The sequence below is a fragment of the Tinamus guttatus genome, unplaced genomic scaffold (genome assembly GCF_059628265.1).
Source record: "Tinamus guttatus ecotype Peru unplaced genomic scaffold, ASM5962826v1 Tinamus_guttatus_pri_ptg000004l, whole genome shotgun sequence".
Classification (NCBI taxonomy): Eukaryota; Metazoa; Chordata; class Aves; order Tinamiformes; family Tinamidae; genus Tinamus; species Tinamus guttatus.
Window position 1 is genome coordinate 10,152,237 of NW_028288538.1, and position 25,088 is coordinate 10,177,324.

The 25,088-nt window shown below is 34.9% G+C and overlaps 2 protein-coding genes across 3 annotated transcripts in view; one reads left to right on the forward strand and one right to left on the reverse strand.

Annotated features, from left to right (window-relative positions):
* FAM227B (family with sequence similarity 227 member B) overlaps positions 1-25,088 on the forward strand; it is a 67,420-nt gene that overhangs the window by 17,588 nt on the left and 24,744 nt on the right. The gene's annotated exons all lie outside the window — the stretch shown is intronic.
* FGF7 (fibroblast growth factor 7) lies at positions 1,996-24,825 on the reverse strand. Of its 2 annotated transcripts, none has more exons than XM_088540204.1 (4): positions 24,628-24,825; positions 23,530-23,768; positions 2,613-2,716; positions 1,996-2,482 (listed from the first exon to the last, which is right to left on the reverse strand). In XM_088540204.1, exons 1-4 carry the CDS (start codon positions 24,690-24,692, stop codon positions 2,288-2,290), a joined length of 603 nt encoding a protein of 200 aa, XP_088396330.1. In that variant the 5' UTR covers positions 24,693-24,825; the 3' UTR covers positions 1,996-2,287. The 2 variants fall into 2 exon arrangements, with proteins under 2 accessions (XP_088396330.1, XP_088396322.1); XM_088540196.1 differs by having other exon boundaries at positions 23,530-24,114; positions 24,628-24,752.

A 25,088-nucleotide genomic window follows, 5' to 3' on the forward strand; every position in this document is an offset into this window, starting at 1 on the left:
TTTTGTTTTGCTTGTGCATTTCCTTTTATTACTTTTTTCTTAATTATGAATGCACATGCCATCATCTTCCTGTTTTGAGTCGTCTGTTGACAGTGATGGTACATACAGTAATCCGTATGATAAAGCATATATCCAAAGTGTGAATTGCCAGTGGGGTTCAAGAATGAGTTGACTGTATTCTTGCATAATCCATAAAAAAGATCTTTGGAAGAGCCTATGTCCTTGGAATGTATTTCTGTTGTAATTCAAGCTTCAACAGAGATTCTAAAAACAAACAATCTCGTGAGATTTTTTTTTTTTTAATTTTTATTTCAGAACATGAACTAACCTATTTTTTTAGGTCTAGAAACTTTAGCTTGTGTATTAGTGTTGATCGAGGTGGATTTTGTTACAGTGTGTATATATTCACATAAGGTAGTTCAGACATGTACTTAAAAAGCAAAGTTACTCTTTTCAGTGAACAATTAGTAGATAAAGTAGTAAAAGCACGGTGAAGGTTTACTGATGTAGCTGTATGCACAAATATTTCTGAACAGGTCAACTTATTGTTACACTTTGATATTTGATGTGAAAGTCAAAAACATAAATGATTTCCAAGCTAAAGTACTTGTTAAACAAGGATTTGTTTTAAAAAATTGTTGAAATCCTTGTAAACAATGTTTTTATGAGTGTAAGACGGTAAAAAAAGTATATGATTTGTAGAGAACACTGATTGGTTTTAGACACTTGTAGTGGAAAAGAGAGGATTTAAGTCCTTTTGTAATTAACCTGACTGTATCCCATGCTGGTGGTGATCATCCAGTAGCTGTTTTAGTTAACTTTTTGGTGATCATTATCTGTGCACAAGTATCATAATGACAAGAAAACTTGTAGGCAAGGTAAGCAGAGTGAAATAAGATAACTCCCTGGGACCTAGCTGAACAATTTAATAGCTAGGAAATGAAAATGCTTTATCAGGTCACACTGATTTTGGCTGGAGTTTGAAATTAGTTGTGTAGGTTCTTTACCCTGTACCTGTTAGTACAGTTTCAGAAATCTGATCAGGTACCTGTTGGAAATGGAGCTTTCCTTTACCTGATGTAGCTAAGGACATGCTATTAAATTCAATTAGCCTGAGTATGCAGCAAAGATTTTTTACATTTTTACATTGTTCCCTCTGAGACGTCCATTGTGAGATTTGCTGCGGGCTGTCGTTTTTGTCTGCCATCCAATGTATGTTGGCAAGGGGCTTGTGTACTAGACTTTGTGTCTGGTCACAGGGAAAATTCATGCATCTCAGCCAGACTATTTTGTTATTCCTTTAGAATTAAAAGCATATGAAACAGATGCAGCTTAATAAGTTTTTTTTTTATAAATAACATTTAAATAACTTAGAACAATAACGTTCAAATACAACTTAAAATAAAGTTTAATGCTGTAACAACAGAAAAAGCATGTATAACGATGGAAAAACAATATTAAAAGCGGTATGTCCTAATGTCCTAACAGGAATTATACAAAAGATAGGATATGTTACATAAAAAACCATAATATGTCTGAATTTTTGCTTCGTCGTTATATAAAACGCTACTTTGTGAGAAGTGAGATGAAGTACATTATTTATTCCTATTCTTATTTTACATACACTATTTTGAAACATCTTTTAGAGCAGCATTAGGTATTTGTTTCATTAATAGATAGGAAGATTTTGTAGTAGAGTAGACTTAATTTGTCCAAACTAACTCTTTTATATGAATACAACAATAAACATTTACAGGATTATATTTTTTTTCTGATCATATAGTTTATGTATAGGATATCAGTTTCTTGGGGGGAAGTATTTAAAATACTGCTCAACCTCCACGTTTACTATTGACTTGATAATCTGACAACTCATTCCAGCAGCCTTAAAGTCTGACATATTTTACACAACATTATCATCTGCTTATTATTATTATAGCAGCCATATTTAAGAAGCAGATAGTTTTTCTCTTTAAATAAAATATTATCAGATAATCAAGTCACAACTTATTCTTCAGGGTAAATTAATTTAAGAAACTACCCAGTTACAATGACTAAGATAATGATTGTACAACTCTTTAGAATTTTTTACAACTTTTAGTTAGTAAATCTGGTTTTGTGTATATTTTCAAATCTTTTTCATGTAGTCTCTTAAAAATAAACATAAATGCGCAAGTCCAGCTTGTTCAGTTTCTCAGTAGTATTCCAGCCTCTCTTGATACCTTGTCAAATAGTCTCCTTAGAAGTAATCTTCCTGCTGGAACTGTTCTGTATAGATCATTTATGATTAGGATATTGCCAGAGGAAGAAAGTGGGATGCTCTGTGTTCCTTCTTTGTTTTTTTACCTTTCATGGGAACACCTTTGTGGTTTAATGTAACAAACATCTCTTTTCCTTTGTGTGTCCATTTTGCAGAAGCGTATGTATTATAATGGTTTTCTTCAATCAGTTCTATGAAGTTGCAGTCCTCATTGCATACTTTCTGTAAAGAATGAATAATAGTGTGAATTATTTCAAACAAACTATGCAGATGCGACATTAAGGTTTTCTAAAACGGTATATTTTTAAGAGTGTACATGATGGTTGTACACCAGGAAAATTTGTACCTATACCTTTCCATACAGTCGTCCCGACTTGTTCATTGCTAGAAAGTATTCACTTTCCACTCCTTTGATTGCCACTACTCCGACTGCTACTGTTCTGATTTCTAGAATACCTGCAAAGAAACATAGTGAGGTCTGTAAAATAGTTGTTCATTTCTGCAGTCAACTTAAAAGATTTACTTAATGTTCTGTAGTGTTTTTGTATTCATTGGATGTATGTAGCAATGGTTCTGGAAAAGGTATGTGATTACTCAAGTGAAGAACAAGTTAGACTTTTAAAATCTTTTGTGTGTGAGTATTCTGAAGTTGCCATGTTAGTATAAGCAATTCCTTTATTTTCAAAAAAGTCAACATATTTTAGAATTTATCAGCTTCAGGATTTCACTTGGAAGGATTATATACGTAGTCGTCAGGGTTCACAGAATTTGTGTAAAGCCTGTATCTGAAAGACTTGTTTAGCTGTATCATCTCCTTGAGCAAGAGTAAACCTTAGAACTTGCAAATGATAGAAAACAGACCACAGTGTCTTAAAATAAGATAAAGGATTTGCTTGACCCTGCATGCTTTTAAAATGGATAGGAGCTCTAAAGATACCTGCATTTGAAAGCAATTAAAAGCTACTGTGAGATCTTACTCAAATATTTTACACAGAAAACAGTATTATCTTATACAAATTATTTTATATTCATGTGACTCATGAGTATCTGTAACAACTTTCTTACTGTGATTAATACAGTACACTTAGGTTACTTGTAACATAAAATGTATATTTCTGTAAGTTTAAAAAAAAAGACTGAGCGAAAGCAGGAGGATTGTATAAGATATAAAGGAAAGTTTTCAAATTTAAATATTGTTGTTGTTTTAGGTAATTATTTAGACTTCTGAATTTTAGCTCTTTTTTGGTCACCTACAAAACTGTGTGTCGTAGGATTTGCCTCATTCCCCCAGAAGGAAGGGTCTTTCAGCCAGCCAGCTACAGGCAGGTTCCAGCAGTTGAAAGAGAGATAGTAAATACTGCATTTCTGCCAGGACTATTTACATGTGTTGCTCTTCTTTTCCCCAAAAAATGTTTTGTCCCAAAGATCCAGAATTAACTCCTGAGTGCATCTATCCTTAGCCACTGATCTCATAGTGGCTGCATCATTCCAGTTTCAGTGGGAGTTTGCGTGTTAGAGCCAAACTGTGTTAGACTATCACCTGGCAGAGGGCCTTCCTCTCAAAAAAAATCTTTTTTTTCTTTTTCTTGCATTCAAGTTTGTATTGACTCTTCCCATCTGTCACAAGTAATGATGAATTTTCCTTAGCTTTTTCAAAGATTGCATGAGTATGTTTGAAATTACTCTTTATTTATACTTTTTTTGCTAACTTTTTTGTTTCATTTTACTTTCTTCCTGGTCCTTGACTTACTCGTGTGTGCACTCTAGCCTGTTATTGCTTGCTTTTTTTCCTATGACTAGTTCAGTTACCTCTTTTCTTGGTATGTGCTTTGCTGGACATTTATATCTGTGTGCACTTAGTTCTGTGCTTCTCTGTAAAGTTAAAGCAACTTTAAATACAACTCTCTGAATTCTTTGACAAGTTCCACTCTGCAGCAGGCACAGCAACAATTCCTGCAAGGGGCAATTTCTAACCGAAACTTAAAAAATTATATTAGCTTTCATTTAAATTTCACTTGAGGAAACCACAGTGAAGGCTGAAAAACAGATGAACATCTGCCTCTAACCAAACAACAGATGAGTGGAGGGGGATCTCTGGGTCATCAAGTCCAGTCCTCTCCTAGCCTGGGAATAACATTGGATAATTCTCTTTTTATAAACTTTGCCAATACTAAATAGGAGTTGCTATTTCTTTGCCCTGAGTATTTCCACCGAAGGCTATTCAGAGCTTGATTTATTTTAATGGCTAGAGACTGTCTAGTAATTTGCCGGCTGCATGTTTTCAGGGACAGCTTATGTTCATTTTTCCTTTTGCCTATGTTGGCTGTTATCGTGAGGAGAGTTCTTTTCAAAAATGTTTCAGTTTTCTGTTTCTACAGCAGTAAAAAGTGGAAGATTCAGATGATTCTGATTATGCTAATAAGAATCAAGATTTCCTTGAGTAAGCTGCAGTTGGCTGAAATCACAACAGTAAGAAATACTGCTACTTTTAAAAAGGAGATGCCAAAAGCTTTTGCCCAAGACAATGTTATTATTAGAATTATACATTATTTTAGGTAGGTTTTTTTTTTTTTTTTCCTCTGAAGTGGATGTTGAAATTCATACTAACTTTTGTGAATTACTTTGTTTTGCATTTTGGTACTTGTTTTTATATTTTATTTTCAGTGCAAATGTGAATGTCTTACATGTGGAAACTTTACAGGAGAGCTTTGCTTGCTGTCATTAAAGAATCAATAATCATAACCATGTTGGTTAACAAATTACCAAAAAAGTTCTTGAACTAATCTCAGACACTCAGTTGAAACTGACTGTAGTTTTTCCTTAGAAGATGGTGACTATAGATACTGGGCGGAGTGTGTTCGACCACTTGGGGTATTTAAAAATCACACAGTTGATATAAAATCCACTAGGAAAAAAAATCAGAAACAAAAACACCATTTGGGCCAGCACAACAATTTTAGTGGATGGAAATATATCAGTTTTTGAAGATAATTTGCCAAATAAACGAGCTGAGTTTACTGGCAATGTCATCTAGGATGATGGCCTCTCAGTGCTTTACAAATTTCTGGGTTTATTCCATGACTGTGACCTGGAGGACGGGGCTGTACCTTGGTCTGGAGATCTAGGTAGAAAAACGGTGGGTTTTTTTGCTATCGCACTGATGCAGAATTGAACATTCTCATGTCAGATGGTACTTTCTTTTCAGCACATGGTGTTGAATAGCATTGTTGTGAATCACCTGATATTAGTATCTTTTTCTGTTGTAATTAATAATTTCACTTTTTTTTTTTTGGCTTTTAAAACGTATTTTTAGTAATACGTAATAAAACATTTTAATAATCACATTTTCTTAAGGTAAACTTTTGCTTGTGTTACTCTAGAATCTTTTTGCAAATAATCTTAAACAAATTTCTAACTGGTTGCAGCGATTGCTAACTTGGCATGGCTTTATGTTGCCCACAATATCCTTCATCTCTTATCTTCTCTGAAGTAATGAAAGCATTGTGATTTTGGAAGATGGGGGGTGGGGGATGTCATTAATCATTTTACTGCCAGAAGGCTGAAAGATTACAAAAGCATAATATAAACAAGTTCTTCATGCTTCTGAGAGCTGTAAAGTAAACAGTAAGTGCAGCAAGTTACTGAAGACTGAGTAGATGGGAACAACCTGCTCAATGAAGCTTCTTTGGAACAAAAATAAACCAAAACCCTGCTGAGAATAGACATTTTTTCACCTGCTAGGGAGCACGAAAACATAGAAGGAGATTTTAGAGTACGTATTTTGTTGAGTCTCTCATCAGCTGTTTCTTTTTTCCTGATATTTCATGTATTGCTGATATTTGTGGAATATTTCATTGTGTTTTCTGGTCACTGCTCCTGCATTTGTTAGTGTTAATATTTCTGTAGACAGTAATATGAAGAAAAAGTTGTCATCAAATACATTTTTTTTTAGGCAGGCATACAGCAATTTTATCCCAGCATTTTTTTTCTATTAAGTACATAAATAAGAGAAGATATTTAGCGATTAGCCAGAATTAGCTGGAAACTTAGCTGCTGTGGCTTTTAAGACTACTATATGCTGGAAAGAAGGAAGGAATATCCTCTTAAAAAAAAAAAAAAGGCCTGTGTTAAGAGACTTTGTATCCATGCATGCCTTTATTGCTCATGCATAGACTATCTGAAGCACTCTGGTTATAAATATGAGTAAAAATGATCTGCATATAAACAATAGATCTGTCAAACATTTTCAGTTGAAGCTACCGCTTCAGTGCGGTGCCAAACATCTGGATATCATGGACAAATATCCAAAGCAGTCAAAATTCCTGTTTTCCTCCTGTACCTATTTTTCCAGCAGGAAAATTGTAGTTGTGTCAGGAAACATGAGAGACGATACAGATATATTCCTCAAGGACTTGATGCAGCGTATTTTTTTGGTCGGGAAGCTCGAGTAGCAGAGTTTGCTTCTAAGACCGCGTGTCTGTATTCAGAAGAGCTGTTTGGTTAAGCATAAATTACTGATGGTTAATTCCTCTGCATGCAATTCTTCGGACACAAAAGCAGTAGGCATGCTATTTAAAACTTCAACTATTTGATAAACAGAAACCATCTATTTTTCCACTTTGAATTTTGCTCTATTGATCATTTTAAAGATGGATTTCTTGAGATTGTATTACCTGTAGTTTTCTTAGCTGTTTGTTAGACTCTGCAACAGTTTAATACATGGACTGCTAGATAGGACAACTTAATAATAAACCATTAGATTGGTGCTGTGCAACAGCTGACAGGTAATATCGTTATGTAAGTTAAGCCATGTGAAGGTTTCTGAAGGAAACCACCAGCTTGGTAACTGCTTTGAAGAGAGCATACAGAGGATAAGATGAGAACCAAATAGAAGAAGGTAAACACAATAAGGAATTAAAATGATTGTTGAGAAAAGCTGCTGTTTTACTTACAAGATCTGTTCCTTGCATTTCTACTTAGACTTGTGAGTGTTTACCTTTATGACAGAAAAGGAAGGAATAAGCTAAATTCCGCTCTTAAGTCTGCATTGTTTGAAGTATTTATTCAGTTTCACTTGCATCATCAAACATATAGTTTGACCTTCTGAATATGTATTACTAGTGCAAAGAAAAGCCTGGTTTGAATTTCCAGGCTGATGTTTAGGAAATGAACCTCTCTTATAACCCTAACCCATTTAATCTGCAATCTGAGTGAGAAATATTAAAATACCTTTTCCAGTTACTTTGAGAAGTGAATGAGAAACATAAAATAGTGCACATAAGTTGAGAATACTTGGTAAAGGTTATCTCCACTAAGCATTGTAGCAAGGATTTCAGTAACAATCTTCTCTTGACTAAAAATGAATACGATTCTGTATTGTCAAAAAGAAATTGTTCGGTATGTCTGAGAATACTTCTCTTTATTGTTCAACCTCTTGGAATATCCCTTAATTTTACATAGGCTTGTAAATCAAAGGAAAACTTCCCTCCTTTTTGTAAATGATAATTTAATAAGAATTGATCTGGAAAATTCTGACTCTAAATTGCTTTTCTCCTAGGCCTGTTTCTTTGGATAGTTGGCACTTCGAACCACTCTTTTTCCAGTATGTCTCTACATCTAATCCTGCATACACAAAGACCATGACTTTTTCACTTAAGCGGATTATAAAATTCTGGAACTTTTGCAATTTAGAGGTCTGTCTTGTGGACAGCAATAGGCAGTATCAACCACTGCATACCATGCCCCAAGCAAGCAGAGACTCATGAATTTCTTATTAAACTCAGTAGAATCTTTCACTTTTGCTGATCGCCACTGTGGACTTCGTATAAATATTTTCTTGAACAGCTTCTTATACAGCAGTTAGTCACTTTTCATTTTTGCTGGAAACTACATTGTGGTAAGAATTGCCTTGGAACTAAACATATGTTTATTGTGAAAAAAAAGTGTATTTTTAGAATTAATAGTACCCTATAAAACTCAAATCTTAATCTTCAGTCTGCACATAGCACTCTTTTATTTTGACATTAATAATTAATTTACTGACGTTAAAAATTGGGGGTGGGGCTGGGGGAGGAAGGGAGGGTAGAATCACTGTTTACAAAAGATAATAGTTTCCAAACTGTAAGAAAATAAATGGTTTAAGAGTTTAATTCTAAAATTACACAACAACATGCTTTCTCTACTGCTTAAGTCAAGGATGCTCGTAATCTTGGAGATTCTGTGTTAGCTTCACTAGAATAAATGATGCCTTTAAACTCTGCAGGGTTTTGGAAATCTAGCCTCAAATTAACAAAACCGATACCACTGTTCTATCTAGAACCTAATCACTGTTCCATTTGGTATTTTCATCCGGCAAAAGCCCGTTGTCCTGGTATTTATTCCCTAGTATCTTTGCTGATTGTTCTGAACAATTTCAGTTCCAGGTGAATTTCTGTGATATTATGGTTTACACCTGCGTTAGCTGGCTGTGAACAGTAGTAAATGCAGTACATTATTATGTAAATATTAGCTGGTAAATGGTGATAGACTCATTTCAAAGTTAAAGGAGACAAAAATACATTTAAGTCAAAAACTCTTCATTCTTTATATGACATGTTTGCTTACCCTTGACATGTACCTGTTTTGTTCTCTGTATTGTACTGTCTGCAACTATTTCTGTCACAGCTTTACTTGTTTCTGGTATAGGCTTTACAGAAGAGTGTCATAGCCACATACTGAAGACAGACCAATCTAAAATCTCCTTTCCTGTTTTTTTTAGGATTATTTAGAATTACACATTTTTGCCAACGTTAGCAAGAGCTAATTTAAATGTTAACAAATGATCACAATGATGTTCTCAGTGCTGAAAACTGGAAAATCTGTTTATATACAAAGTAAAATGTGTCCTTAATAACGAAAATGTTTTCCAGATATAGCTAGTAGCCGAATTATTTCAAATAACTAAAACTGAGCAAGCGAACACACAAGAAGGCGACTGTAGTATTCCAGAGCTCAAACTTACATTTTAGAGCCCCTAGCAGAAGAGCGGAGAGATTTAAATGATTCGAAGCTTTGTACAGTAAAAACTTGCCTGACATAGTTAAATAACTTCATTCATAAACAGTGCAATCTGTAGTGCAAGACTTCTGGACTAAGTACTTAATATAAAAGGTAGAGCAAATAGTTGAGCAAATATCAACATGAACTGCAACACTGTTTAGTTCAGTTTCCGAAGCCAGACATCTGAATACATTAATCACAACATCTACAAGAACACAAGCAGGCAGTATGTAATTTTTTTCAGGGTTCAAAATGCAAGAAACTGCAAAGAAAGTCATGCTAACCCCTTGCTGCACCATGGAGTGGGTAGTGATAGAAACCAGCTGGCTCATTCTTAAGTCCTTCAGAACACTGCTGGACATATATTTAGATGATACAGTCTCTCAAATTCTTTGGGTTTGCTGATGACAAATAATTCAGATTTTATTTGAACTTGCAAAATCTACATTAGACCAAAAGAAATGTAGGTTAAATTAAAATAAATTAAAACATTCTAAACAAAACCTGAAATGATCAATTCATCTAATCCAATTCACTGATTAAATGAAGATTTTTGAACCTGGAGTTTTCTCAGGTCTTGCTCAGTACAGGGTTCAAAATGGATATTTGCTAGTTATTGAGCAGGTTCAGGTAGTTTAGTTTGAGCTCAATATTGCCTTAATTATGTTGTTTATTTACTTCTACTTACAAACAATTTTACCAGTCTAAAAATTCTTTGTCTAAGGTGAAAGTGTGACTGTGCGGAAATCAGTAGGATGTTTGCCAGTGACTTACACATTTACAGAAATTCTCTCTGTTTACATCCTCAGATGTTTATAAATATGTTACTTTCCTCCAATTAATCTCTAGTTGACTTCTAGCTCTACAGCTTCATATCAAAACTAAAAAACAGCATCAGCAGCAATGGAGGAAATTATTCCTTTCATTCTGGATCAACTGTTACTGGAACAAATTACCAAGGGAACTGTAGCCAAATTTCTCTATTTTTTTCCATGTTTTATAATTTATCTTAATGAATTTTCCAGATTCAAAATTGATCTATTTTGTTGTAATGATCTCAAATACTAGGATGTAGAGAAAATCAGCTGTTAGTGTTTTAAGTCCAATGGTGCAAGTATTGATGCATGCAATTCCCAAGATGTAAATAATCCTGTAGTCTGTGAAAATACTGTTGTGCCCAGTGTCATGTAAATATTTTCTAGAATGAATCCTTTATAGTACCATCACCTGTTGTCTGTAGTGGATCCTGAAATATGATGGCTTTGTAAACACATATGCCTCAGCTATATAAATTACTATTTTTATTTTAGCACTATGAGCTGACAGTTCTTTTTTCCAGAAGGATGTTATCAAAGCTGTATTACATGTGGTGACCATGAGACCTGATTTGAGATTGCTCATGATGCTACCCAGAGTTTAAGCAGCATCTGCCAGCTGTGTTACCTTTGCCATGACTCAACCACAGCCCTTCTGCACTTAGCTTTCCCCACCCATGGAACAAAAGCAGCGTACTGGCTTTCAGGGCAAGTTACCTTTATTCAGAAGCTGTTCAGTGGGATTCTAGAACTATGGTCAGCACACTTCCAATGTGCTATTATATAATGTTGCTATGTTCTGAAGAGAAATTACCAGTCATAGCTAAAATGTAAAATGTTATGAAAGAAATTACTAAGTAGTTAACATAAAACATAAACTTAATGATACATTTTTTATTATGAATTATTGGTCTGTATATAGAACCTAGTTTCCCATTACTTTTGGACTAATCTTGTTGTATCCTCATGTGTAAAACACTACAGTTACGTTTCTTTCAATGAAATTATGGTTATTTATATCAGCTAAAGATCGGGGCGGGGAGAGCTTTGAAGATAAAAAGCTGCCTTGCATTTTTATCAGCTATTCCTTCACACTACCCCAATAACTCCATCTACAGGATAGTTCAAATGAAGAATTTTATTTTAGATAGGGAGATAGGTGGTCTAGCTCCATGTTTATTTACTGTTAAATCCTTAAAAACCGAGTTCTGCTTGATGCTTACTCCTGCAAACCGTATTAGTTTGTTTTCTTGGATCCCAAGGCACACAGGTACTATATCACTAGAGTGGGATTGTTTATGATAGTTATCTTTGACCAGTCTGTTGAAATATTTATGATACTAAAGTCAGCTCCATCCTGGCAGCCATGTTACTATGTTGGTAGAATTCCAAATTTCCCTGTCTTAGCAATATTCAAGCATCCTCTTTGACTGCGGTGTAGACTACAGTGGTATAAGACATACTTTTCTCTTGATCGTGAATAAAATGGAAGATTTTGTACCACACAGGCATTTGATAACATCTTCAGACTGGAGTCTTTGGTTTCTCTGCTGCAATTGACTTTCCTATGTCTTGATGTTGGGAAGAGGTCCTTACAGGTAAGAGGTAAGCAATTTATAGAAGAATATATATCTACTATATAAAATCTGGAAAGCAGGTGGTCTATCATATGTAGGTATTTGAAAACATGCTCTTCAGTTAGCAAACTTAAGCAGGGACCTTGTTCAAGCAGGAAAAGTAGGAAGCAAAAGTAACATGGTAGTGATTTCTTGTAGGGTCATAGGGCTAGAAAACTCAAGTGAGGGTTAGTGGATTTTACTATTAGCTTTTTTTCTGGGCTGAAGCGTAGAGGCTACATGAGCAAGTAAAGGATTTGGGGCAGCTTTTCTCCTTATGGTACTATGCTTCCCTAGTGATTGTAATGTGAAAGATAGTCACTGTGTAAGCCTAAACTCAGCAGAAAATTTTGTCCTATCAGAATTCTCTTGAAGACCATAATGTTAATTCCTCACTTGACTGAGCAAGTACTGGTACATTCTAAAATACATCAAAAGCCTTTGTTAAGGATCTTTCATGGTTTTCTGCTCTGGATGAAACAATTAGATGTATTCCAGGAACTTAAAGTAGTGAAGAAATGTTTTCTTTTTTGCTGTACCTCTTTGCTTTGTGACTTTGACTGTATTGCGATGAAAAGTTGGAGAAAAAGTAACAAAAAATGGAGGGAAAATGTTGGGTTTTAAATACTAAAGACCATTGCTTGACTACTAGATCAGAGAGAGCAAAATTACTCGAGAGTTGTTTGTAAGATACAAATAAGTAAGTGCTGGCTTTGAAATCAGAAGAGATTACTGGTGAAATAGGGATTTAATTTTTCTTTATGTCTACTCTGTCAGGGTATTGAATCATATTTTAAAGAGGATAATTTGTAGTACCAGTAAATTTTATTTGGCATCCTGAACTATTAGTAGGAGATCAGTTAACAAAACTTATGCTAATTTTGGTAGAGCCAGACTTTTACAAACTGCACATATTTTTCTCTTTCCTAATATGGGTCTTTCAACTCCTGAGCAAACTTTTCCTTGATGAATCACAGGGTTAGATAGCTTTTCCACTAGTCAGTAACTTAACTCCTCCACAGCTGTGCAATGTTTCTTTGCTTTCAAAAACAACTCTTTAGACTATTAATGATAGTTCATTGTATTTCATCACTATGCCAATATGAACAGAAAAGACAAATCTTGACACTAGGCTGAAAAAAACTGCTTGTGCACTTTGCAAATGATTGTTTTTTCAAATTGATTACATCTCTGTAGTTATTAAGAGTGTGTTTCAGACAAATATTGTGCAACTGAGAAGGGAATGTCTTCTCTCATAGAAACCTGTGCTAATGCACTAAGCATGGCACAGTCCCCTGAAAGGGTTCAGGTCAGGCTTTTTTTGTACAAGACGGCGTGTGAGATAGAACGCAGCACGTGTAATCACCAATGCCGATGTATATATGATTCTCAAGGGATCCCCTGAGAGACAGGTTTGGGATGGAGCTGCCAGATAGATGTGAAGGGGAAAATACGAAAAAACAGCATTTCATTTGGTGGGCCACGAGCCAAAAGAGAGTGAACTCTCAGAGCAGGAGCTCTGGCAATTCCACTTTTGCTACGCCGAGTTCAGCTGAAAGTACATGGAACTGAAATGTTGAAGTAGGAAAGTCCGCTTCATGATCGGGAGACAATCTAATAAGCCAAATCTTCAGTATAGAGGCAGAAATATTCAGCATTTTCCTGCACTTCCTAGAGTATGGGGAGTGTAGGACACATGCTAGGTTTGGAATTCACACAGCTAGTTCTTTGCGGAGGTAAATATGATTACTTATGTAATTTGTACAAAACTAAAATATATGTATATATATTTTTTCATACATGGATGATTTCATGTGAGATACCCCAAACAAGAAAGTGCTCACAGTAAGAAAGAGAGAAAGAAAGAAAAAGAGAGAAAGAAAGAAAAGCTCTGCTAATGGAAAAAACAGGAGTGGAAAAAAAAAAAAGATTTTCTAATATCAGGCATGACATATTTTGGTATCTAAGGAAAAGTGACATTAACATGTATTTTTATTCTGCCAAAAGCAGATATTTGTTGCACCCCAAATAGTAAAAATTTTTGAAAAATGTCTTCGCTATACTTATATATATATTCCATGCCTAGACTACTTAGAAGAATGTGATGAGTTCCAGTGCCTATATGAGTAGAAAATAATCAGAGCTCTGTTGTTCACCACTTAATTAAGAATTTTATGCCTCCTACGTTACAAATCACCTTCCAAATTCTGATTTTAGAATAAGTGATGATAGTGTTAACATTTTGTATAGACCAATATTGATTCCAGCATTCCTCTGGAAAAAAAAAAGTGCCATTTCAGAATTTATTAGATTATTCAAAACATTTCCAGAACAGTATGATCAAAATAGATGAATTCAAACTAAAAACACTGGATTATTTTGTTAAAAAATTAGTAGAGCATGATTTCCTTAAAAGATGTGGTAATAGTTTCCTAGAAAGATGTGGTAATCCTTTTTAGTCTTCAATATTGTTGCATGACAGTTAGGTTCAGTATTATAGACTGAATTTTTCAAGACACAAGAGCAGAGAGAAGTGAAGGCAGTTCAGTAAGCCTCCTGTGGTATTTGCAGTCAAGTTATCTGGGCACCACTTTGCTTATTAGGACATTCTATTTGAGATAGATGTATAATAATTTAAAAGAATGGTTTTATTAATAGTTGTATTACTTCTGTTGCTTAAGAAGCTTTTAAAGGGGTGAGTAGAGGTGCCTAGGTGATTAGGACTCAGGCTATTTACTTTATAACTTGAGCAGACTCTCTTAAGCCAACTCTCAATATTGACATCATGTTTGGTTTCCTGTGAACTAAATGAACCACTAATGACTTCAAACTCCAACACGATTCACCCAAAAGTACGGCTGGTTTACCAGTAGCAAGGTAGAAGAACATCCCCCACCTTTATCTCAGTAGGAAAGCTTGCAGCCTGGCTGCTGAAACAGTTGCACAAACTGCTGTTTAGCACCCTGAACACATAGTAGCGTTACTACAGGGTGGCAGGATGTGAAAGAGAGCAAAAGGCTCAAAAAATTGTGCATTTGATCACAACATCAAGGAGGGTTGCTTACAGGGAAAAGGCTCTCGCTCTACTTAGAGATATATATAAAATCCATGTGTTCGTACTAAGAAATTTTGTATTTCCTGAACTTACATAGCTGGTATTCCTAGATCAATGTAATGATCTCGCCAATAACAACTTAATAGCTATCGGGAATTTTCTGTCTAATGTTGTACATTATGTGCGGTGCCTGTCTAAGCTGTACCTAAGCTACTTAAAAAGGAAACAAATGAGCATGGTGGAATTAGAGTTGCTCTTGTTGGTGGCAGTTGTGCTTTCCAGCTGTATTAGTACTCACTGCACTTTCAAGAATTAAGTAATCCTTTCTGGTTTTCTTCAAATTTTTTGCCAGGGAATAAAGCATTTGTTCCTGTAAGTTCTTTTGCAGCAGAAGCTATAATAGGAATGGATGATACAGGTTCATTCTCTGCTATGTTACCTTCCGTATCTGAATTAGCTACATCAGCATTTGCTCATAAATCTTCATGCTCGGTGACTAGCTAGAGAGCTTGAACATTGTCCCACTGAGTTCATGTAGACCACTCAGAAGGTCAGTCTGTCCTTGTAATGCAAACAGTATGGTATGTGTTATGTGGGGATCTAGAAAACTCTCCTGGTGGGCACATTTCTGTGCACCTGACAAGCACAAAAATCCTTGCTTACAGTTTTGCATACAAATAGCCTACAGAATCATGATACTAATTCACCTGAGCAGCTACGGGACGTCAACTGCACGTGCAGCTGTGTTAAGATTTGATGCAAATGTGCTGCTCTAGATAATACGCATGCTTATGTATAATCATTTCTGTCATTAACAATCATGAAGTTCTTCATTTAGACATGTTATCTGTATATAATCACTTCTGTTTGATTGAATTGTCAAATCACATTTGACATTTAAAGGTCATATTTTAAAAAAATCCCTGTAAATTAGCACAGATTACTAATGAACATATGATTCCTATTAGTGTTTTCCTTTTTTTTTGGAAGACATTGTCTTCTAGCTAGATAGACATCACTTGGTACTTCCCAAGTATCAAAATCACTTGAGGACAAGTCTTATCCGCTCCTTTTTACAGGCTACAGCACCTCCCAGTGTCTATTAGCATACTTAAAATAAAGGAAGACAGTTTACCAAAAATGGAAGTAAGATAAGGCATATGTGTTAATTAGAGTTCAAATAGTGGTGTTAGGAGACTCCATCAAAAAACAAAGAAACAAACAAAAAATACCAAGCAGCTAATGGGAGTATTTGAAAAATGCTTTAGTGGAGATGAGTAAGTAATGTTCGTTATTCTCCCCTATTTGGAAGTTCTTGTAGTTATAAGTTTCGTGGCACGGGCATGCTACCGGTGTTTTCATTTGTGATTTTGAGGTGATCTGTTGATGTGCTGACTGTGATGAGTTTTGAAAGTCAGTGTATTGAAGGAAAAAAACAAAGCAGTGTTTTTAACGAACTGGCAAGTTTCTTTCGTTGTCTTGGCTTGTAGTTTTTAATTTGAAGTGTTAGATTCCACTCTGACTTAGAATTTAAAAAAGCAAGTCCTCAGTTGCAGTAAGTTGACTTTGCTCATTTTAACTGGCCTGTATGGATTTACTTGGCTGTTTATCTGATTCAGCCTGTTTAGAGTAGTGTAGTCTTCTGTTGATAAATTGTGCAGGTTCTTGATTCATGTGAATGTTGTAAAGAAATCCTGCTAGAATTTAATCCTCCTCTTGTTTGTATTTCAAAAGCTAAAAAGCACTCAAGAGAGCATATTGATTGTATTGGTATTTTTATTGCCTTTTTTTTCTGTTGTCATGAAGTTGTTGGACACATCAATGAATATGTTTCCAACTTTTCAACACCAATTGTTACAAAGAATTTTTTCTATTTGTATAAATGATGTCAGTGTTATGAAAGTGTGACAATCCAGTGCTATAACTTTTAACCTCTGTTATGTTATTGCCATAGGAATTTTCACTGTTAACTTTTCCTTAATAATGTTTCAAAATTACATACACCAGAAGGCTAACTTGACCTTTCCATCAGCTCATATCCAGAATTAAAAATTAAAAATAAAGTCAAAGGCCAAAAAAGACAATTGAAATATCGTTGCCAAATATAGTCATAGACAGCCAATTATGCAATGAAAGCCGTGTGCCACCCAAGAAGTGTAGCAGTCTTCATTTGGCTAAGTTGATTCTGTTTTTGATGAGGAAAATGTTCCAAAATATACCATTAGTTGATAAGTCTTGCAGTGTGGAACAGTATAATTAGGTGTTTTAGAATGTCTTGGTGTTCCTGAACTTTTAAGAAGTTTGGAAGAGGAAAAAAAAGGCTTTGTTCAGTACTTTAAGATCCTAGAAATCTAAAAAGTCACTTTCAGATGCTCAAACAATACAGAAAGCTGCAAAGAGGGAAGTCTGGATTTTGTTTTTGTTTTGCAAGAAAGACTGCTTTAGGAATTAAATATTCTATCAAATTACTGTAATTTCTGTTTACCAGCATGGAAAACAGCTCCTTTGAGATTGATTTAAGCTCTGTGTTCTGTCCAGCTGCTCACTTTTGTAATTTTAGTTTACAATTAATATTCCATAATAAAAGTATCGACTGTCTATAACATTACTACACAACTCTTTTGTAGGTTTGGAGATTTCTTCTCTAATAACTTTTATAGCTCTTTGCACAGAGGCAAATAATTCCCCTTTATAGAGGCACAGAGAGTTTGAAGAATTTTCCCAAAGTCTGTAAGCAAATTGCTTAAAAACTTGGATTAGCCTCAAGTCTCTAGAGTCTCAGGTCAAGGCCACTTCAGCACATTTTCTTCAGGATGAAGCAATAACATGCTTAATGATAGAATTCTGATTTTTTTTTTTTGCATTCAGAAATTATAAACAATGAGGAGAAAAATAAACCATGTGGGTGATGGGGCTGTAACTTTTCTTTTTAAACAAATATGTCCATTATCTGCTTCTGCAGTTAGTTGCTAGACTTGATTGAGGGTTCCATAAAAGTCTAGCAATTTACGTTTCTGATAAAACTCTACATTGAGAGATCCAGAAAAAAAAAAAAAAAAAGCAGAGTCACAACCAAATTGCCAAGGTATATGAAGGCCAAGCGCATCAGTTGAGCCGAGTAGACTCGTCCTAACCTCTTCACTGCTCACATTGCTCCTAGCTGGTACCCCAGGTTTGAAGCCTGCCCAGAGATGTACGGCCCGGTTGGGGCCTGTTAGCTTGGGAAGCAGCTGCCTGTGCCCGAGCCCCGAGATCAGGTTCTCCCCTTGCACAGTTTATGTGCTCACACAGTGCTCAAAATGGGGGAAAGGGAGTGTAAATCGCTACTGTTCTGACTGGCTAGTATTTTACACTCATTTTTCAGCTGCTAAGTACCATGGGATAGACAAGGTGATGACAACTCAAGAAGTAAATTCCAAAGTAATGGACAGTTTTTCCTGGGTTTTGTGGCACTCCTGTCATCTTGTGTCAGCTGAACCCTGGTCTGGACTTTGATACATGAGCTCCGAGGAGTCTTGCTGCAGTGATTCAAGACTGCACTCCCACTTTCTCCTCCTCACTTCCCCCAAAGGGAGCTCTTATCACAGAGTTGGCCAAAGCTGGCAGTCAGCCATGCCTCAGCTGCTGCTAACAACTGTGTCTTTGCTAAAGCCCATCTCCAGCAGCGACTGATGGTGAAAATACTGGACTCGTGGTAATGTATAGATGAAGGTAGATATAGAGTATCTTCTGCCTGCACAGGCATAGAGGGAGGCGTTATCAGCAGGGCTACACAGAGAGCTAACGGGAAAGGAGGAGTAGGGAAATCCGTTATCTATAGATCTGATTAATCTCATTAGGAGAGAACATCGTCTATGGCACTGGCGGTTCAGTTTCCAGAGGAAATGCATGTATTGTCATGAAATGAAACCCCTTTCTGGTACAAAAATAGATTAGTACAGTAATAATATGAAGTAAAAGTATGCCAAGGTTTATATTCCACTTAGGCCAGCACATTGGTTGAATCAACAAACCTTGGAAAAATCAGGAATGCAGTTACAAAGACAGACTTTCTGTCTGGTTGGAGTGCACATAATCCTTAACTGAATCTGGAACATCAATAGCTGACAGCTTCTGAAGCTATTGAGAGAAATTTGCTGGGCATGCTGACCGTCCTGCCTTGAAATAGATTTTATGATTTTTAGATATTAAATCTTTTGTTTTGTTGTGCAATAGATATTTAAAGAACAAAAATGAAATTTGTTGCAATGGCATAGCGTGCGTATGCCAACATCTGTTTTATCATAAAAACTATATATATAAAATGCTATTGGAAAATCACTTTGATTTCCAAGTGAGTTTGAGTATTTAACTGCTAAAATGCATTTGAAATTATTTTGTCACCATCTTAGGGTCTAGGTTGGAACAGAAGTGAGTTAGAGTTCATTTAATAATGCTAAAAACTGGATAGTTGGATTTTGATGAAAATATAAGAAATTTCCCCTGTAAAGAAATTTCCCCATGTAAAATGTGTACCAATTTTACCAAAATATCACCAGTCTTTTTTTTTCTCTTTTTTTTCTTTTTTTTTCTTCTTATGTTTTTGGCTTTATCCACTAGAGAGAAAAAAAGGGGGAGGAAATACGCACTTTCTGGGTTTAAAGCACACATGGAATATGATAGGATCAGACATGTTAGGACTCAGGTTCCGGGAAGGCTTTTCTAGTAACTAAGAGGCCCTTTGAAGTCTTTAAAATGAGATTCCAAAGGCAACAGAGCGTGGAAAGTCTAAAGCATCATCCAGTTGTAGTTGTAAATCCTCCCGGATAGAGTCAAAATAAACTCTGGTTTTTGCCTCTTCTCTTTTTTCTGTACAAAATCAAATAAATCTGGCAAAATTCTTAAAACTGAAATGAAAGTAAACACAAGCAGTAATAGAGAGATTTGCTTTTCATCAATGATGAAGAGTTAACAAATTGCCAGATTATTGCTATCATCTGCTCAGTCACTCTCACTTTTTAGTTGTGAATTCTGTGAGTCTAGTTTGTATGGCCACTTGGATTATTTTAAATGAACTGGGTAGAAAATTTATTTTTGAATTAAAGAACCAAATAATTATTTTTGGCCAAAGTATAATAAAGAAAAAAATGTTTAATAATTACAAACTGTGCTGGATGATCTTGTTTCTCTTGGCTACTTCATGATGCTTACTTGAGCTTTTCAGTATGTGGCTCTGAGTTTTCACTCTGCATTTTAATTTTCAGACTGAAAAGCAAAGCTGTTTCTGTCAGGTGCAAAGTGATTTATTTTGCTTAGTGGGAATCACTATTCTCCAATTTGCTTATTTTACTCTTATCTGCTTCATGTCCACAAGAAGGATCTACTGCTTACTGAAATATGCACAGAATAGATTTTCTTTGAGTACCTAATAAGATCATCACTATATTAGACAGGATTCAGCAATTTCCTTGCATTGATATGGTATGCAGATACTTCTTGGAGTAAGCAGTTACATGCATTTTGAAACCAATGAATGATAAATACAGATAGATAAATTATGATTAATGAGCAAAGATGTGGTACTTCATTTTGTCATGGAATTTCAATCCACGTATGTTTAATGTGTGGGTTTTGCATCAGTATCTTAATCACAGTGTTACAGTTTTCTGTTTCACCTGTTCCTTTTATAGGTCATGTATAAAAATATATTTTTTTAATTTTATGATTTGCTACAGAGGTTAAACTGCAGAAACGTGCTGCAGGGATCTTGATTCCTGGTGTGTTTATATTCCTACATTTGTAATCTTGACTGATCAGAAAAGATCCAAGTATTTTGATACTTGTCAATGATACCATGTAGAGTAATAGTAATTCTACAGACATTTCAAATTGTGAAGCTGATTGCTCTACACAGTGTTCATGCTCACGAGCTGAAAACAAGTTACTGATTTTGCAAGACTGTCAATGCAGCTTCTTAAGATTAATTTAATTTGCAATGTGCATTTTTTGCTTGTTTTCATTTGAGTATATTATGTTGGTGATTCAAAAGGCAAAGAGATTCCTTTTCTCATACCTGTAGCTTACAGTATATTTTACTATTTATAGAACTATTTCCAGCTAATATAGGAGTCCAAGTTGAATTTTCATCTGTGAAAGGTAGAGAATCTGTTAGCTATTTTTGTATTGTTATGATATTATATAAATGGGCAGAGTAGTATATGAAGATACTCCTCAGAGCAAGATTTTTGACAGTTGTTGATCAATTTGGCTACAGCTGTTCAGGGATTTCATCTCAAGAAACAGGTCTTATTTATCATTTACTAATTTAACAATTTCAGAACTGGAACTCACAGAACAAGAACATTTTAACCCAGCGATTAGTCCATCTTGGCAATGCATATAGTATAAATGATACTTTTCAGATACCCTGGATATAAGTAGTCTCTTGAGTCTTCTGATTAAAAAAAAAAAAAGTTTGGAGAAAGCTAATTAGGGCAGTCTTTTTTTTTTTTTTTTTCTCTGTCGTATTCTTCAAAAGTGTATTGGTATAGGGCCATAAACACATCTTCAAGAAGGCTTTTTACATCCTCAGTTGAGTAGAGAACGTGATTAAAAAATGTCTTACTATATTAATTTTTTATTTTCAGAAAATGTTATCAGTGTTCAGACTTTTTCAGTCACCTTCATCTGTATTTCCCTATTCTACTTATCTGACAAAATTTTTCACAGAATTACTTCATAGTGTGTAATAGATAAATTATGGAATAGATAAATAATGAGAGACTTTAATATGGTGGGAGACTTCCCACATATTTTACATAAATACAGTAGAGACATCTCAGTGCATCATAGCACATCTCATTTGCCAGATAAACCATTCAAGTTTTGATTCTTTTCCTCCTGATAACTATTATATTTAGCAAAAAGGAGACTAAAGTTTTGTTTTTTTTTTTAAAGTATACATCTTTAATGAATCAAGATAATAGTCCTGAAACTTGAAGTAGTTTATTGCCATCAGTAAATCTTCATAAAATGTTCAGCAAACTCCACAAGGAAATAGATTGCCTTTAGCACAAGATGACCTGATATCCTCTAATGGTTTCATTACAGAACATTTCTGGGTATCATTAGTGTGTTTCAGCAACACGGAATCCTGCAGAGAATTGAGTCTTTGCTTGAATTTGAAATAATGCTAAATTGCTAAGTCCTTAGTTAAGCAGTCTTGGACCACAAAAAGAAAATTTATGTAATTATTTAACTTTATATGTTGTGATAATCTTGTTAAAATATATTTTTTTGTAAATAATAACAGAAAAATGGATAAATTTCTATGCATTCAAAGGCATTTCCATGCAAGAAAAATGAAGAAGCTATTTCAACAGTAACAAGAGCAACAGTAACTATGAGAGCAACATTTCACTTCTAAACTTGCCCTGTAAGGCTTTTCTTCTAGCAATGTCCTCCTGAAGCTCAGGGAGACTCTGGAATGTGGACCAAATAAAGTTTTGGCCTCTGGCCATGTGATACCTTTCAGAGTACTAGGACTTTACAGAAAAGAGTGTAGGAAAAAAGCAGACATATAGAAATAAAATTTAAAAGAAACGGTAACATTAGTCAATGTAGTTTTAGCCATGCAAGATACTTAATGCAGTCATGAAGTAAAGCAATAAATTCTGAAACCCACTAGGTAGGTACTTAGCACTGAAACATGCTGTTTTTGTAGAAAGTAAGCAGTAATCTTGATTGGAAAGCTGAAACACATTAACAGCTCTCTTTTTTTTTTTTTTTTTTCTGTTATCTAAAGCATAATAATATGTGCAGCATATTAAAACTGCATTTAATTGCATTGGACAGATATTTGTTCTTTCAGTTGACTATAAATACTAGACCAGTATGTATCTAGCCCTTTCTCATGTTTGTTCTGCAGTATAATCCTGTGCTTTTTTTTTTTCCTGTTATGTATTTTTAAAAATAAAATAGCCTTTAAAAGGAGATGTGAGATTTCTCAAAACCTACAACTTATCTGTGATAACATAAAAGTTACATTGGCAAAAATAGTGAATGTAAGAATGATGCCTTCAAGTAGTTATAAATAAAAGTAATGTAGGTATGTGTGTGAAAAACTTTCCAGAACAATGTTTTTTTGCCAGTTCAAAAATTGTAGAACTTTGCAAAATTTTATATGTCCATTCTCTCTAGATGAGTCATCTTTTTGGAAGAAAGAGGACAGAATATTTTTTCATCATCATGATCATTGTAATAATGAGCTGCAGAAACTATAATAGATTTTGTTCCTGGCTTGGCAAAATATCTAAAAGATTTTGCAAGACAGTTTACATAATTCTTTCCATTCAACTTTCTAGTATTGCATATGTTTCAATTGTTAACTTAAACATACCAAACTTGTAGGTAGTTTGTGGAATATATAGATATGGTTTATTGTTTAAGTATTTTATGAGCAGAATTTGTGGTTATGCATTTTCATACTTAACAACCTTAATTCACTTTTAAAATAGCCTCGCTGTTAGCTAATAGTTAACAGCTGTAACTAATACATTAGCAGATCTACAATGTAGTATTTAAAATGACGCATTTCAAAATCAATAACAAATGTCCTGCTGTAGGATCAATTGGAAAACTTGTCTTATACAATGGTCAGTACTCTATACAAAATTCTTTTGAAATTACTGTCAGTCTAGGAATAGGAAACAGTGATGCGTGACTTTCTAAAAACTTAGAAATAGCAAAAGCAAATGTATTACTTACTGTAGTTGTTGTTTGCTTCTCTTGTCCCTTTTACTTTGCCTCGCTTATCAATCCTCATATACCACTGAGTTCGACAGAAAAGTCTTCTCACTCTTACATCCCCCCCTTCCATATAATCATAGCTTCTGGTATGTCGCTCAGGGCTGGAACAGTTCACATTTGTAGCCATTTGCTCTGGAGTCATGTCATTGCAAGCTAAAGATATAGTGCCCATTAGAAAGATAATGTAAAAGTATGATCTGTAGAGCAAAATTGGCAGGATCCATGTCAGTATCCATTTGTGCATTATAGTGCAGTGTTCTGGGTGTTCATGAACAACATAATGAAAATTAAATCTCAAGTAGACGGTTGCTCTTAGGTCACCGACCTGCCTTCTGTCTTTATGAGTTACAGATTGATTTAAATGAGATTGTTCCCTCTTCTAGAATTCTGATCCTTATTCCTTAATAGTTAATGGCGAAATGGAAGAGCTTCGTAAATATCTTTTCAGTCAAAATATCCTTTAAAGACACGAGTTACAAAAACCTTTGTTGCTGTGACCTTCTGTGCTACTTGAATTTGCTGCTTGCACTGAAAGTAAAAGATCTGTGAGGAAAAGTTGCATATATCAGTTGTTACAAATGTGCAAGAATATAGTATTCTACTGAAACGTATTATGCATAAATTCATAACATGCTATGCTGATTTTTAAAAACAGGCAAATGTATATACAACAGATATCTTTATGTAGCTTTTTGTGTAAACAGTCATTTAAACTGATTGTAAACATACTTCTGTCTTCAGTTCAGTTACAAGTCCTTCCAAAAAAGCCCTCTGCTAATTCAGCTGAACTATGTTTTCATGCACTGAAAAATACTGCTGCTTACTTCGTGCCTCAGTCTTCACTATTAGCCACATTTAATCAGAGAACATTTCCATAATCCAAATTTCAAGACAGACCACGTAGTCTTATCCTTTCCTCTTTACGCCTAAGTTTTTCAGTTTATTAATAGCAAAAATTACTCAACACATTTTAAGTGGCCAACATATGGAAAAGAAGATAAAAGATATTAGCTATTAGCAACTGTTGAATATGCTTGAAAAGGACAGATAACTTACTTGTTTCTGTTGATACCAGCTGGATAGCCAAATATTCCATCTCGGTTGTCTGCGTTTTGCAACATGAGCCACTACTGTAGCGACAAACTTTCTCAGCTCAGAAAGACTCCAGGAGAATTATAATTGTTTCCATAAATCAAGCCGCTCGCGAGGTGGTGTGTATGTGCTTGTGCGTGCGCGTGCATGTGTGTGTTGCGCCTGTTGTTCAGTCCTTTTCGATAAATACCTTTGCTGACCTCACTTGGAAGCAATTAGAATTTAACCAGTCAGCTGTCAGTTGAATCCAAGAGCAAAAATAAAAGGAGGCTTGTGTTGTATAGTGTCCAATGGTCATCAGAGGGAGCTATGTACATAGTTAATACTTTAAATCTCCAAGAATCTACTTCGTAAAAATATATATTCTATGGTCTGCAGATAGAGTTGCTTCATATGCAAGTTAGCGCTTCTGTTCTTTGAAATCA

What these genes read in the sequence shown, in the direction of transcription:
- FGF7 (XM_088540204.1), bottom strand. Translation starts at nt 24,692, where the DNA reads ATGTTGCAAAACGCAGACAACCGAGATGGAATATTTGGCTATCCAGCT. An exon ending in GCTGGTATCAACAGAAACAA is followed by an intron (nt 23,769 to 24,627) that starts GTAAGTTATCTG and finishes TTTGCTCTACAG; the next exon opens with ATCATACTTTTACATTATCT. An exon ending in AGAAGCAAACAACAACTACA is followed by an intron (nt 2,717 to 23,529) that starts GTAAGTAATACA and finishes GTTTCTTTGCAG; the next exon opens with GTATTCTAGAAATCAGAACA.